The following is a 16,467-nucleotide window of genomic DNA, read 5'->3' as shown; positions in this document are numbered from 1 at the left end:
TGCCTGGACGATCTGAATGCACAACAGTAAAGGGGGGGAAAAGATGAATGTCTGAATGTCTGGTACCATTTGTTTCGAATCCTTTTGTGTGTGTGTTTTTTTCCCTCGCTCTCCCTGAACATCGTTGGCAAATGGAAATCGATTTATTGAAATAATATTTAAATATGACGTCCAATCCTTTTCCCCCAACGATTCCTTTCTGTATTGTCTGCTACTTTTTTATCGGGGGGAAAATGGAGAAAAATAGCATTGATCTTTTCTTTCAGCAGCTAGCAGCCAGGTCGTCCTTGAACAGGAAACAATTACCTTCGTCCAGCCAGTGCAGGGTGAAAAATACCTGTTGATTGGGTTGCATCCGTTTTTCTTTATTTTTCCCCTCCAACACGTGTGCATAAATGTTTGAAGTTGTGCCATTCTTGTGTAGGATAAGTATTGAATGGTTGCCTTTTGTTTTGCTTAGGGTATTTGTTTTTTTTTTTGTTGGCGAGATACCAAATTTGCAGTATTTTTTAAATTGAGAGTGGAAATATTATAAACTGATCCAAATAATCAGAAACTTTATCTTTTAAAGCAAATTCAATATCAGGCATTTTAAAAGTGTTAGTCTTGAATTAAAAATTGAGTGCAGTTTGGAAAACACTCCAAACATTTCTATTTTATGGTGTCATCAGAAAAGCATTCTAGAAAAAATATTTAAATTTTCAGCATTCTGTTCTGTTGGCACTTTTTTCAATCGTTTAATTGATAATTTATCGCTAAAACAACATTAAGATTTAACTTGAGGATTGTGCACTTCTAAAAATACGAATTTTCTCTAAAAAATCATGTGAATATGTTTTTGCTAAAAAATCGTTTTCTTTCTAAAATCTATATTTCTTCAAATATGTATAACCTGGCAGCAACACCTAATGGGTAGGGGACATCCATAAACCACGTGGAGTTTTTATTTTGATATTCTAAAGATATTTGTTCATTTATTACTTTTTTTTTGCTTCGTGTTTTCAATAATTTGGCGTGGTTACTTTTGGGAGTTTATCAATTAATCTACAAAGTTATAGAGCAGACAAAATCAAAAAAATATGCCTAAAAATGAGAGGTTTGCTTGCCAGTGTTTGCCCCTTTAACTCAATTATGTGCTTGCGAAAGTTTTGCAAATTTCGCATAAGAATGACGCTTTAAACATTTTTAAATTTTTGAATTTATGATTATTAGGGTGCCCAAAATGAAAATGATCCCCTGCTCCACTAGTGAAAATCGTTTTTTTGGATTTTTTAAGCATCTGTACTAATTTTGAGCGAAATTGATTAAGTTGGTGAAGCTGGTGATAAAATTGTTTTCATACAAAAAATACTTTATTAAATAGCCAATATTTTTTCAGGATCCAGTTTTAAAGCTGAGCAATTCTCTACGAAATCTATGTTTTGCCTTCCTCACGATACTGAGGAAAGGCTTTAAAATCACTCGAAAAATGAACTTCTCAATAAGACCTCCTAGACCTACCTTCATGTATACCTATCGACTCAGAATCAAATTCTGAGCAAATGTCTGTGTGTGTGGTGGGATGTTGATCAAAAAATTGTCACTCAATTATCTCAACATTGGCTGAACCGATTTTATTCGTTTTGGGTCATTATTAAATTATTAAAAAAAATTATGCAGTTTAGTTAAGTACTTCAAAAGTTATACTAAAAAACGATTTTAACAAAAGTCCGGAAGATTGTAAAAAGGGTGATTTTTGTAAGAAAACCCGTCATGCTATATATTTTCAGAAAGATTTTTTCCAACGCGTCCAAGACATTGACAAATCTGTCAAAAGTTATAAGCACTTAAGTGTTATTTATACGCTTTTTGGAGCCCGGATCTCAGATATTTTGGTGAAAACGTTGTCCGGATCTCTCATGCGACCTATCGTAGGATGGATATTCAAAGGTCCTTTCTAACGCGTCCAAAACATTGAAGATCTGACTACCCCATCAAAAGTCATAAGCACTTAAGTGTTATTTACGCACTTTTTGCATTTTGGATAGCACCCTTTAAATGCGAGGAAGGCGCCAACCACCTAAGGGTGGACTAAGTAATGTTTTTTTCTTCATTTTATTTTTTGTATTTTTTTTATACTGCTGAAACTTTTTCATTTTTTTCAATGTAGTCCTTATCCATACCTACAACTTTGTCGAAGACAACAAATCAATCAAAAAATTTCTTCAAAAGATACAGATTTTTGAATTTTTATATATTATTTTTGTATGGACAGCTGCCAAATTTGTATGGAAAATTATATGGACAAACTAATGATGCAAAATGGCTTCTTTGGGCAAACAGAAGGCACCAAAAAAGTTTTAGCCGGATTAAAAAAAAACAAAAAAATCGATTGAACAAAATCTCAAAGAGTTGCTCAGCTTTTACATGTTGACAAAGTTGTAGAACATTAATTTTTTTATAAGAATGGGTATATTTGGATGGAAGTAATTTACCGTGTAAAGAAAACCGTGAGAAAATAGGTATTTTCTCAAAATAACTCAAAAAATAATTTTCAGCGTGTGGAGCGAGGTTTAGAAAAAAAGTCTCATATTCTGGGCACCCTAATGATCTTTCAAGAATATTATCGAATTGATATTTTCGCAGTAAATTATTTGTCATTGCCTTTGCCATTTTTTTGTTGAAAATAGTGTGAATATAGACCTATAGTAATTTTTTTTTTTGAAGTTTTCATTCCATGATGTGGATTCAAAAATCTAGAGTCAAATATTTGAAGTACATCATCATTTCATAAATATATTTAAATTAAGAAGCCTGCATAAAATAATGTAATTTTAGTTTTTCAAATCGATGCAGTCATTCCAAAAAGTATAACTAAATTCGTAACGTTTTTTATGAATGATTTGTACAAAAATTATTCAATTTATTAACATAATGTCATTTCTTGTTCGTAAAATTTACAAGTATTTGGCTGAAAAAATAATTGCTTAACATGTGTATCATTTTATTGATTTTTTTTTCTTTATTCATTAATTTTGCGAACTTTTCCATACAAACTTCAACGATTCAACGATTCAACGACGCTTAAACCTTAACCGATTTGGTTCAATATTAGAACAGCTAGTTACTTTGTTCACCTTAAGAATCGAGCCAGGAAGTATCTCTAAAGATTTCAATATTTTAAATTTTACTTGCATTAACTTGCATTTAACAAATCTTACTTTCAAGAATATTTTTGGGATTTTTTTAGTTTTCTAAAAAGTTGATGGGCTTGTCAATTTAAGCAACTTTTTCCTATACACCTAAATGTTGTCTAGCAATTTAGGTCTTTTACGACCAAATTTAAACAAAACATTCGAGGAAACCTTCAAAAATCAGGTTTTGAAAGTAGCAATTCCTGGAAAAAATTAAGATTTAATTGTAGTTTAAGGCACTTTTAGAGGAAACAATTTTTCGTTTTTTTCCCTCGAACTTCTAATTTGAAAAAGCCTAATTTTCATGGGAAAAGTTTATGAGACCACCCTAACGTAAAACAAAACCTGTCCTGTTGTTTTGCCTTCCTCACTGAGGTAAGGCTATAATCCTGCTATAAAAATGAACTTTCTATTAAAAGCTCGTAGACCCACCTTCATGTATACATATCGACTCAGAATCGAAAACTGAACAAATGTCTGTGTGTGTGTATGTGTGTGTGTATGTGTGTGTGTATGTGTGTGTGTATGTGTGTGTGTATGTATGTATGTGACCAAAATTCTCACTGAGTTTTCTCAGCACTGGCTGAACCGATTTGGATCGAACTAGTTGCATTCGACTTGGTTTAGGGTCCCATACATCGCTATTGAATTGTTTGAAGTTTCGATAAGTAGTTCAAAAGTTATGTATAAAAATGTGTTTTCACAAATACCCGGATCTCAATTATATGCATGTAAACGATGTCCGGATCCATCATCCGACCCATCGTTGGTTAGGTAATTGAAAGGCCTTTCCTTTGAGTCCAAAACATTGATGATCTGGCAACTCTGTCTCGAGTTATGACCACTTAAGTGATATTTATGTACTTTTTTGAAGCCGGATCTCACTTAAATGTATGTAAACTATGTCCGGATCCATCATCCGACCCATCGTTGGTTAGGTAATTGAAAGGCCTTTCCAAAGAAACCAAAACATTGAAGATCTGGCAACCCTGTCTCGAGCTATGACCACTTAAGTGATATTTATGTACATTTTTTAAGCCGGATCTCACTTAAATGTATGTAAACTATGTCTGGATCCATCATCCGAACCATCGTTGGTTAGGTAATTGAAAGGCCTTTCCAATGAATCCAAGACATTGAAGATCTAGCAACCCTGTTTCGAGTTATGACCACTTAAGTGTTATTTATGCACTTTTTTGAAGCCGGATCTCACTTAAATGTATGTAAACTATGTCCGGATCCATCATCCGACTCATCGTTGGTTAGGCAATTGAAAGGCCTTTCCAATGAGTCCAAAACATTGATGATCTGGCAACTCTGTCTCGAGTTATGACCACTTAAGTGATATTTATGTACTTTTTTGAAGCCGGATCTCAACTAAATGTATGTAAACTATGTCCGGATCCATCATCCGACCCATCGTTGGTTAGGTCATTGAAAGGCCTTTCCAATGAATCCAAGACATTGAAGATCTGGCAACCCTGTCTCGAGTTATGACCACTTAAGTGATATTTATGTACATTTTTTAAGCCGGATCTCACCTAAATGTATGTAAACTATGTCCGGATCCATCATCCGAACCATCGTTGGTTAGGTAATTGAAAGGCCTTCCCAATGAGTCCAAAACATTGAAGATCTGGCAACCCTGTCTCGAGTTATGACCACTTAAGTGATATTTATGTACATTTTTTAAGCCGGATCTCACTTAAATGTATGTAAACTATGTCTGGATCCATCATCCGAACCATCGTTGGTTAGGTAATTGAAAGGCCTTTCCAATGAATCCAAGACATTGAAGATCTAGCAACCCTGTTTCGAGTTATGACCACTTAAGTGTTATTTATGCACTTTTTTGAAGCCGGATCTCACTTAAATGTATGTAAACTATGTCCGGATCCATCATCCGACTCATCGTTGGTTAGGCAATTGAAAGGCCTTTCCAATGAGTCCAAAACATTGATGATCTGGCAACTCTGTCTCGAGTTATGACCACTTAAGTGATATTTATGTACTTTTTTGAAGCCGGATCTCAACTAAATGTATGTAAACTATGTCCGGATCCATCATCCGACCCATCGTTGGTTAGGTCATTGAAAGGCCTTTCCAATGAATCCAAGACATTGAAGATCTGGCAACCCTGTCTCGAGTTATGACCACTTAAGTGATATTTATGTACATTTTTTAAGCCGGATCTCACTTAAATGTATGTAAACTATGTCCGGATCCATCATCCGACCCATCGTTGGTTAGGTAATTGAAAGGACTTTCAAATGAGTCCAAAGCATTGAAGAACTGACAACCCTGTATCGAGTTTGTACCACATAAGTTATACATTGTGTTCTTTTTTTTTGGATCTAAAAAAATGATGAAACCATTCATATACCCATTTTTGGTAAAAAGTGAGGCCTTCAGAATAAAGCCAAAGTGTCATAATATCGATTTTTTGACATGTTTCGGGTTCATATGTCAAAGCTGCAGAACAGCACTTATTGTTTGGAAATTCCACTTAATTTTGCGATCCGTTGTCGTGAAATAATTTTTTTTTTTGCAATTCCGTCGTGAAACTACTTACTTTTCCTGTCATTCTTGAACGACGATATAGCCTAATTTTCTGTACCAAAAATAACAGAATCGAATAGCAACACTTTTCAAAATAAATGCTGAAAAGTTTCAGTACTTGTTTCGAAAAGTAACACTTTTCAACATTTTTTTGATTTAAACGATTTATTGACAAAATACATGAAAATTCGACTTAAAATTTCACTCAATGGGTGTTTTTCGAAATTGCAAAAAATGTTGTATGGAACTCGTTGCAAAACTTGATTTTTTCAGCACTCGTCGTATTTATCCAACTCGGTGAACCTCGTTGGATAAATGTACGACTTGTGCTGAAAAAATCTTCTTTTTGCAACTTGTAGCATAAACTACTATTGTTAAACGTTGCCATTTTTTCGAAGTCTTCGAAGTCGAAGTTGGAACAGTTTTTAAAAAGGATTAGTTTTATTTCATTCTACAACAAAAATTGAAAGTTAGAATTTGTAATTGTCTATCATTTTTTATTCGGAATGAAATTGTTGCCAAACACGGAAGTGCGTAAAGCTTTTCCTAAAATTAAAAAAAAGATTATCCAATTTTTAACTACTATCCTGGTAAGATCAATCGAAAAAATAAGCATAGCATTTCCTTATGATTGAAAAATTGATTTTATGAGATAAACAAAATTGAATACAAAGAGACGAATCCATTCTGCTAAAACGCTCAACCAAACCACAATGAACAAAATTATTATAATTATTTTTAACATTTGAATTCAAAGTTCCAATTTGAAAAAAACGAACTTTTAAATTTGAACAATACACACTAGAAAGACTTTTCAGAACTATAAGCTTATCTTCACAAAAAAAAACCATGTTCAAGTCCACATATAAAAAGCAAAAAAAAATCGATTTCCGCCCAGGAAAATGTATCACCTTCAACTGATTGTTTTCCTTCCAAGCTCATTTCTCTAACTTTCCTCTCTTTTTGTTTTGTTTTTCGCTTTGTTACAGATTCTGGGAAACGGACATCCGAACGGCTCGGACGGCCAACCGGACCACCATCCGGAGGAGGCAAGCTGGCGGCGGTGGCAGCGGAGGCCAAGCAGGTGCCGAGGCGGACCTCATGTCCACGTGAGTAATTTTGCTTTTTTTTTCTTCTTTTGGAATTGCTAAAGTTAGACGAGGAGGGGCAACTGTTCGGAATCGCCTCCGTCAGAAAGTCCAGATAATGGATAATGGGAAGCGAAATTGTACAACAGGAGGAAAATCGATGGGAGTGCCGTGATGAATGGGTAATTTTGTGGTGTCACTTAGTCAACGATTCAATCAGACAGAAGCGATTGGGAAAAGAATTGCGACTAGTTTAAAGGATGTTAAAAATGTTGGTGAGAAAACTGGATCTCAAAACTTAAATCTCATTCCTTTTTTCGTTTCAATTTTTCAAAAAGAATGTCGAAACGACGTACTGCTCGTTAACCCAGCTCAGCTCTCAGATTCCTTCCATAAACTTGGCAGCACCGTGTCAGTAGTCGTCAAGGTGTGCGATATCAAAGTGCCATCCAACGACGGAGAGAATCTCCCTGCCCTTAACCCCCCTTGGAGTGATCTATAACTATTCCCGGTGAAAAGATACATCACCGTTACATGGGTCGTACCGTTTGGGAAGGAGGAAGAAGCAGCTTCGTTTACATCGTACACTCAAGTTCCTGTGTGTGTGTGTGTCGAAAAGGGCTACAATTTCTGGAGTGATTCCTGGAGTCAAAGGGGAGCGTTTGTTGTAGTTGGGGGGTTGGTAAATATGTTTGCACTCTCTGACAGCAACACTTTTCATGCCCCGATTCTGCAACGAGGAAAAGGTGCTGGCGAAAATTGTGGGCTTCACATAATTGGACCAATCAGTGCAAATTTTGCACGTGTCAACGCCAGAACTGCCGTTTTACGGTGATATGATGTATACGCCATTTTGGACATTTTCAATTTTATTGTACAGTCTGATAAATAATCTTAAAAGCTACCTCCTGACGAAAGAATTTTTCAAATAACTGCTCTGGTGCCCATTTTTTTAAGCAAACAAACAATGATGTATACGCCAATTTTACTCACCATGATGTATGTATACATTGAGAATTGATAGAAGTCAAATTCAATACTGTTTGAATGTTGATTTGAGGTTTTGGGAACCAAATCAAGACTGGGCAATATTGTATTACATTATTTCGATTTAATTCTTGAGGGAACGTCCATTACGCGTCATCCATAAAGTACGTCATGTTCTGAGGGAAGAGGGGGGTTTTGAGCAAGCGTGACATTGCGTGTTAAAAGCAAAGGGAAATCGTGACAAAGGGGGGTGGAGTAAATTTCGGCTGACGTACTAAATGTGACGTACTTGATGGATGACACCTTATCCTCATCCACGTAGACACTTTTTTGAAAATTCTAGAACCACCCACCTCCCTTGCGGACAATTGTTCATGCAAAAAATGTGTTTATGTAGCGTAGACAATCACTAAGGGTGCGTTCTTTCATTACGTAACACAAAAATCGGATTTTTAGACCCCCTCCCCAAAATTTCCATACAAATTAAAAAAATATATGGAGCGTAACACGGCCTCGGACCCTCCCCCCCCCAGCTGCGATAGGGGCCACATTTTTATTGTACTTTTTAACAGTTTCTACAGAGCAGACCTTAAATTAGTCATTTCAAATTGAAAATATGAATGAAAACAGAAAATCGTGTCTACAGCAAAATCACCTCAATGGCGTATACATCATATCGCCGTAAAACGGCAGAGAAGCAAACTCTGGCATTCTCTGGCAGGTGTTGCTGCGTTGCTGTTTGCCAAACTGATTTTCGTGCGAAATATCAAGATTGTACACGTGTGCTGGCATTTGTCAGCAGAGGATAAGTGCCTTTGATGTTTTGGAATGGTGAACCGGTGATTTTATGGTCCATAATAATTCTGTGTTATTAATTTTGCTGTTAAAAATGATTTTAGGAATACCATGGGCATGAGATAGGTGGTGCTTATTCATTTTTGTAACAATGTCTACATATAAAAAATTTACGATTGTTGGCCTTATTTTGCCGTTTAAAAAAACTAGACTTGAATTAAATGATACTTGTTGGCAGCATGAAGTTTATTGAAAGGATATTTTTTACTGAAACTTTAAGATTGTATTTTAATAGAATTACCCTTTGAATACCATTAAAAATTCTTTTTTTGCCTTTTGTTTTGAAATATTTCTTTATACTTGGACTTACTCAATAATTTTCCGAGCATTATCTAAAATTTATCTCTAAAAAACACAAAAAGTCATAAATTTCGTGTATGGTTAGAATGATAATTTCCACGTTCTGATCGTTTGGTTTTTTTTAATTCGCTAGTCAGATATTTGAGAAATTATGTGATCTTTATGATAAAAAATATTAAGAAAATTTTGAATCAAAATATTCAACATAACACCTTTTCGAATTGTTAGTCTTGATTCAAAAAAATTCAAAATATATTTTTTTAAGTTCAAAATGATTATCAATTGTTACGTTTTTTAACATTGGAAGTTAGACTGCTTATATATTGGCATTATCGGTTGAATCAGCTAAATCCAAGATATTTGTACATAAAAAGTATGTAAAAATCTATTACTTCTTGTAAACGTATATTTTAATACGGTTTTATGCTTTTAATTACTGAAAAAATCCCGCAAATTCAAAAACTCACTTAAAAATATATTTTTTTAAATGTTTAGCGATTTGCAACCCACTGCATATTAGTTTCTTGTTTCCAATAAATGATGAAGGAATTTAAAACAAAAAACTTAAAATAAAGATATCTCAGAAATTTCTCGATGAAACATTTTGCTCTTAGAAGCATTTGAAAGCTGAGAAAATTTCTTATAAGACACATTAGAAAGTAGTGATGACTATATTTTCCAGAAAAGGTTGTTCTAGAAAACACACCGTGTCAATTGCTTAATTATAAATAAAAGAAAGCAAAAATGAATGTTTCTATTTAATTATCTTTTCTTCAACGTGAAAATTTAGTATCGATTTTTTAAGAACCTTAACACTCAAATTTTGTATTGAATGATTCATGAAAAACAGCACAATTTATTATTTTTTTACTAAATTACTTTTCGATTTCTAGATTGAATTTATTATAGATTTTTAAAGGTTATGGCTTCCTTTTTTCGGCAGTACTCTTTGTCCCCTAAAATATATCAAAAAATTCAAAAAAACTAATGGTTAGGGCAATCTTTGAGATTTTTTTTTAAATAATTTAAATATCGCAAAAAAAAATCTATGTAACTTTTTTTTTATTAAAAGTCCTCATCCATGCTTACAACATTGCCAAAGATACGACTCGATCCTTACCAAGTTCCAACACCGAAAAAACCTATTAAAATAAATTTGTGAAAAAAATATTGCTTAAGATATTTTATCGATCATATACCTTTAAATGATAGACATCGAATATTTACTTACAATTTCACCTAAAAAACAATGACACAAAATAACTGTTTGGATCGCAAAAAAGGCCACAATTACAAAGTTGAGCATTAGCATTTTATATGAAATTTAAAATATTTTAACAAAAATGAAAATTAAGACCTTAAAAAAGCATGAAATTCTTTAAAATTATTTCAAGCATAGATAGCGGTAAAAGAAACGGCTTTTAATTTCATTTAAACTATTTACTTAATTTTCATGTAATTTCACCTACGTTAGTGTTTTAAAATGTTATAAACATAGAGTAAGGCGGAAATATCACTTCACTGATGTTATTTAGGATCAGAAAATGGATAAATTATTCCTTTCTATTTTTTATTTTATTTAACTCATTTATTTCTATAAAAATACATCAAATAGAGGTAAAGTTACAAATTTGAATTTTCAACTTCCCGTTAATCATCAGTTTTTCTGCAGCTGGTATTATGCTTTGTGCTTCAATTCATCTTTTTGACTACAAACCAAAAAGTAATATTACATCTGGGAGTGCACTCGAGTGGTGACAGATTTTGTTTCATGAAATTTTATATCAAGAACAGGTGAAATTCACATCAGTTTATTTGAATGATCAATCCATCACGATTCCCATGTGAGCAATTCTCTACCAAAACCGGAAATAGATTAATTTTGTATGACCAAAGAAGCTCTTTTGGGTTCACCCATACAAGTCTCTATACAATTTTGGCTGCTGTCCATACAAAAATGGTACGTAAATATTCAAACAACTGTAGCTTTTGAGTGAATTTTCTGATCAAAGTCACCAATTCGGCAAAGTTGTAGGTATTTTTGAGGACTATCAAAAAAAAAAAAAATTGGTACAAGGAAATTTTTTTTTGTAGATTTTTTAATCAATCTTTTTTTTACAGAAACTCAATTTCCCAAAATACGTATTTTTTGACTTTCGAGATTTTTGGATATGTTTTAGGAGAAAAAACAAAAAAATAAAATGGTCGAAATTGGCCGATTTCGTGTAGAGTTGCTCAGCTTTAATATTGTCATTTTTACTGCGGAGATTTAAGGAAAATAACTTCGAACATTTTACCTACACAGTGCAAAATTGTGTAAATTAGCAAGGTTAGCAATTCTCTGAGATTTCGGTCATTCGATTTTTTTTTTGTATTTTTTAATCCGGCTGAAACTTTGTTTGTGCCTTCGATATGCCCAAAGAAGCCATTTTGCATTATCGGTTTGTCCATTTATTTTTCCATACAAATTTGGCAGCTGTCCATACAAAAATGATATGTGAAAATTCAAAAATTTGTTCTTTTGAAGGAATTTTTTGATCGATTTGGTGTCTTCGGCAAAGTTGTAGGTATGGATATGGACTACACTGAAAAAAAAATGATACACAGTAACAGATACATTTAGAGGACATCAAATGCCAACTTTTCTGAAATTTCCAGAACGGGCAAAAAATTTTTGACCGAGTTTTGATTTTTTGAATCAATACTGATTTTTTCAAAAAATCGAAATATTGGTCGCAAAAATTTTTCAACTTCATTTTTCGATGTAAAATTGAATTTGCAATCAAAAAGTACTTCAGTGAATTTTTGATAAAAGGCACCGTTTTCAAGTAATAACCATTTTTAGGTAACTTTTTTGAAAATAGTCGCAGTTTTTCATTTTTTAAAATTAGTTCGCATGTTTGCTCACGTTTGAAAAAAATATTTTTGAAAAGCTGAGAAAATTCTCTATATTTTGCTTTATAGATTTTTGTTGATACGACCCATAGTTGCTGAGATATTGCCATGCAAAGGTTAAAAAACAGGAAAATTGATGTTTTCTAAGTCTCACCCAAACAACCCACCATTCTCTAATGTCGATATCTCAGCAATCAATGGTCCGATTTACAATGTTAAAATATGAAACAATCGTGAAATTTTCCGATCTATTCCAAAAAATATATTTTCAAAAATTTAAAATCAAGACTAACATTTTAAACGGGCCAAACATTCAATATTACGCCCGTTTCAAATGTAAGTCTTGATTTTAATTTTTTGAAAGTATTTTTTTCGAAAAGATTGGCAAATTTTACGAATGTTTCATATTTTAACATTGTAAATCGGACTATTAATTGCTGAGATATCGACATTAGAAACTGGCGGGTTGTTTGGGTGAGACTTAGAAAACATCAATTTTCTTGTTTTTAAACCTTTGCATGGCAATATTTCAGCAACTAAGGGTCGTATCAACAAAGTTCTATAAAGAAAAATATAGAGAATTTTCTCAGCTTTTCAAAAATATTTTTTTCAAGGGTTGGCAAACAAACTTATTTAAAAAAATGAAAAACTGCGACTATTTTCAAAAAAGTTACCTTAAAATGGTTATAACTTAAAAACGGTGCACTTTATCAAAAATTCACTGAAGTACTTTTTGATTGCAAATTTGATTCTACATCGAAAAATTAAGTTGAAAAATGTTTGCGACAAATATTTTTATTTTTTGAAAAAAACAGTATTGGTTCAAAAAATCATAACTCGGTCAAAGATTTTTTGCCCATTCTGGAAATTTCAGAAAAGTTGGCATTTTATGTCCTCTAAAACATATAAAAAATAAAAAAAAAATAAAAAAAAGTGTTTTTTTGCAAATCAAGTTTTAGGGACAAAAAGTGAAATTAAAAATCACCAAACAAATTTTTACCGCGTATCGTTTTTTTCCAGTGTGGTCCATATCCATACCTACAACCATACCATACACCAAATCGATCAAAAAATTCCTTCAAAAGATACAGATTTTTGAATTTTCACTTATCATTTTTGTATGGACAGCTGCCAAATTTGTATGGAAAATTATATGGACAAACTAATGATGCAAAATGGCTTCTTTGGCATACCGAAGGCATCAAAAAAGTTTTAGACGGATTAAAAAATACAAAAATTAAAAATAAAGAAAAAAGACCGATTCCGTAGAGAACTGCTCAGGTGTGAATTGTAAGGTTGAATATAACCTCTTCATTGATGTTATATAACTTCAACGAAAAAGTTGTAAATCTTCAATTTTTTTAAGGTGAATCACACATTTTTTCTGACATATTTTTTTACTAAACAGTATTACATAGTTTTTTATGAAAAGTTTCTTGAATAACATATTTTGAATTTAAATTGTAAAAATGGAGGCTCATTATACAAATATCGTTTTTGAAATCAAGTTATAATCTAATCTAATCTAATCGGACCCTAGCGCAGCCAATCTTTCGAAGGGATCCTGGAGAGTGCTTTAGGTTAGATGACGCCTAGCACTCTTCTTGTCATTTATTAACATTTGTAGTGCGCCATTGCATCGGAATGCATTGAAACAACACAAGCGTTAAAGCGGCCAGGCCTACTGCGTAAAGCCGTATCGCAGAGATGACTCGTAATTGGGTTGAGTTTGAGCACTGAGTGTTCGAACAACAACACAATTCTGAATCGACAGGGGAGGAAGAAGCGTGGGGACACACCACCATACGCTCCGAGATTTGGTTGTATTCGTTGGGAGCACCATGCTAAGAAGGTTTGGTACTCCGGGACCCTCTGGGATGGGACATTGTATTTCCACGAATGCCCTGGACACTATTGCTGTGGTTATAGCGCCACAACTCGCTCTCTGTAACAGTATTCCTAATTCCAGTCCACGCTCACCAAGTCGTCATGGCCTAGTGGTTAGCATTTTTGCTTACCAATCCAAAGGATGGGGGATCGAACCCCGCCTCGAGCGACTTTGATTTTTCGTTCATATTCATCATTTCAAATTAATGTGTTCTTAACTTTCTCGTTGGGAGCAGATGGGCATCGAACCCAGAACCATTCGCTTACAAAGCGAACACCGTAACCAGTCAGCCACGGCCGCTCCTCGTGTTTGAAATCAAGTTATGAAATAAAAATCAAAATTACCATTCGTCTGCTGTCAAGGTTGAGCGACCTGCGAAACGTTGCAAATCGACTCCAACAATACCCATTCTATTCCTTGAGATTATCCCGAAATTCACCCGTCTGCGAGAATCTCCTCTCCAGAGTCGCTACACCGACTGCCCAAGTACACCACTCAATCATTTCTCTTGATTGGATAAATAAAGACCCTTGTGGTGACTCGTCTCGGTGCATCCAACGAGAAGAAAGGGTCCACTCCTTGAAGAAACACGACCAGGTAGAAGACGGGGTGGAATCATCGCAAATGTTGACCCCAATTCTGTAGAAATGGCTACTTTTTTGCTTGCTCCAGACTTGCAATTTGAGAGAAATATCAGGTGAAAACGATGGAATCGATAAAAACGACGACCATCATCAGCTCAAGTGGAAGACGCTCAAGTGCAGCCCGTTTCTGTTGGACTAGTAATGTTGAGCCAAACGACCCCAGAGTAGTGGGGAATCGAAAGCGATTCCCGAGTTTGATATCGGGAAAATTTAATAAATATTTGCACTGCTGCTAGCCGGCTTCTCGAGCCACTTGGCAGTAATGTTTCAGAATCGAGTGCACCTGGAAAAGGGAGAAGGAACGGAAAAGTTTGAAATATTTCTTTTATCGAAGAAGAAAAAAAATTCTTTGCCTTGCTAAGTAAATATCGTTCAAATTAAAAGCTAGAACATTGACAAAAAGTGACTTTTTTTGTCTCGTTAAACCATAAAAAGGGAACTTTTCAAACTTTCAGTTCGTAGTCTATAAATAAAACGCCACACAAAAAACAAACTTCGAAATAGAAACAAAAAAATAGACTGGATGATGCTGTCGAATAAAGCTCCCCGCTCTGTCGGTGCCGCTGAGCTTGGAGAAAATATGTGCACTCGTTAACTTTGCTGAACTTTTCGCCCCAGCTTCTGACAAGCGAGAACGTCCCAGGAAGAAACAAAAAAAAAAAAAACACCGGGACGTTCGATTTTCTTGTTATCAGTTGAGAGGGGTTGCACTTTCTTGTAGGAAACTTTAGTTTGTTGTTTGAATTCGTTTGGAAGTAAGGGACGGATGCTAGTTTTCGAATCAGATTTAAATAAAATAAAATAGACTTTTCCAGTCAAGTTAAGCTGAAAACGTTTTTGGCTAAAGTTCAGGAATTTGTAAAAAGGGTGGTATTTGTAAGATAACCCGTCTCGTTTAATAGTTTTAGAAAAGTATTTGAAATACTTTTCAATTGAGCCTAAAACATCGAATACTGATAACCCTATCAAAAGTTATGAGCACTTAAGTGTTATTTAAACACTTCTTGGCGGCCGTATCTCAGACATTTCGAAGAAAACGATGTCCAGGTCTAGATAAGTAGCAAATTCATCGTTGGGTGAGTTATGAAAAGACCTTTCTAATTAGCCCAAAATATTCGAGGTCTGGCAACCCAATGAATAGTTATGAGCACTTAAAGTGTTGATTGAAATGTTTTGAGGCCAGATTTCTGAAACTTTCATGAAAATTAAGTCCGGATCAATTATGGGAGAATATTGAAGATCTGACGACAACCTTGTCATAAGTCGTGAGAAAAATATATGATATTAAATGTTATTTTTATATTTGCATTGCTATTTATGAAAAAAAGTATTATAGTGACCAAAATGCTTGTCAAGTTTTCTCAGCACTGGCTGAACCGATTTTGATCAAACCGGTCTCATTCGACTTGGTTTAGAGTCCCATACTGCGCTATAGTTATTTTTTAAGCTTCGTTAAGAAGTTCAAAAAATATGTATAAAAATGTGTTTTCGCAATATCCGAATGTTAGAAAACTGGCCAAAACACAACTCAAATCCCAGCATGTTACATAATTAGTTGGGAAATTAATAGACCTTTACAACAAGTCCAAAACATTGAAGATTTGGCAACCCTGTCTCATGTTATGACCACTTAAGAGCAGTTCTCTATGGAATCGGTCTTTTTTCTTTAATTTTAATTTTTGTATTTTTTAATCCGTCTGTACTGAAAAAAACCAATTCTCGAAATCGTGAATTAAATTCACGAATGCGAGAACCACGAAGGAATATATACACGTTTATGGTGCAAATGCACCATACTCATGAATAAATTCCTTCGTGGTTCTCACATTCGTGAACTTGATTCACGATTACGAGAATTGTTTTTTTTTTCTGTGTGAAACTTTTTTGTTGCCTTCGGTATGCCCAAAGAAGCCATTTTGCATCATTAGTTCGTTCATATAATTTTCCATTCAAATATGGCAGCTGGCCATACAAAAATGATGTATGAAAATTCAAAAATCGGTATCTTTTGAGGGAATTTTTTGATCGATTTGGTGTCTTCGTCAAAGTTGTAGGTATGAATATGGACTACACTGAAA

The 16,467-nt window shown here is 34.1% G+C and overlaps 2 protein-coding genes across 4 annotated transcripts in view; one reads left to right on the top strand and one right to left on the bottom strand.

Annotated features, from left to right (window-relative positions):
- LOC6038075 overlaps positions 1–16,467 on the bottom strand; it is a 554,342-nt gene that overhangs the window by 242,908 nt on the left and 294,967 nt on the right. The window lies entirely within an intron of this gene.
- The window catches only part of LOC6038074, a 69,693-nt gene that overhangs the window by 43,936 nt on the left and 9,290 nt on the right, over positions 1–16,467 (top strand). Inside the window, 1 exon segment of the mRNA XM_038257663.1 lies at positions 6,722–6,841. Within this exon segment, the coding sequence (XP_038113591.1) occupies positions 6,722–6,841 (120 nt within the window).

This window comes from Culex quinquefasciatus, chromosome 2 (genome assembly GCF_015732765.1).
Source record: "Culex quinquefasciatus strain JHB chromosome 2, VPISU_Cqui_1.0_pri_paternal, whole genome shotgun sequence".
NCBI classification, from domain to species: Eukaryota; Metazoa; Arthropoda; class Insecta; order Diptera; family Culicidae; genus Culex; species Culex quinquefasciatus.
The sequence above is the reverse complement of the archived record's forward strand: the minus strand, read 5'-3'. Positions and strand labels throughout refer to the sequence as shown.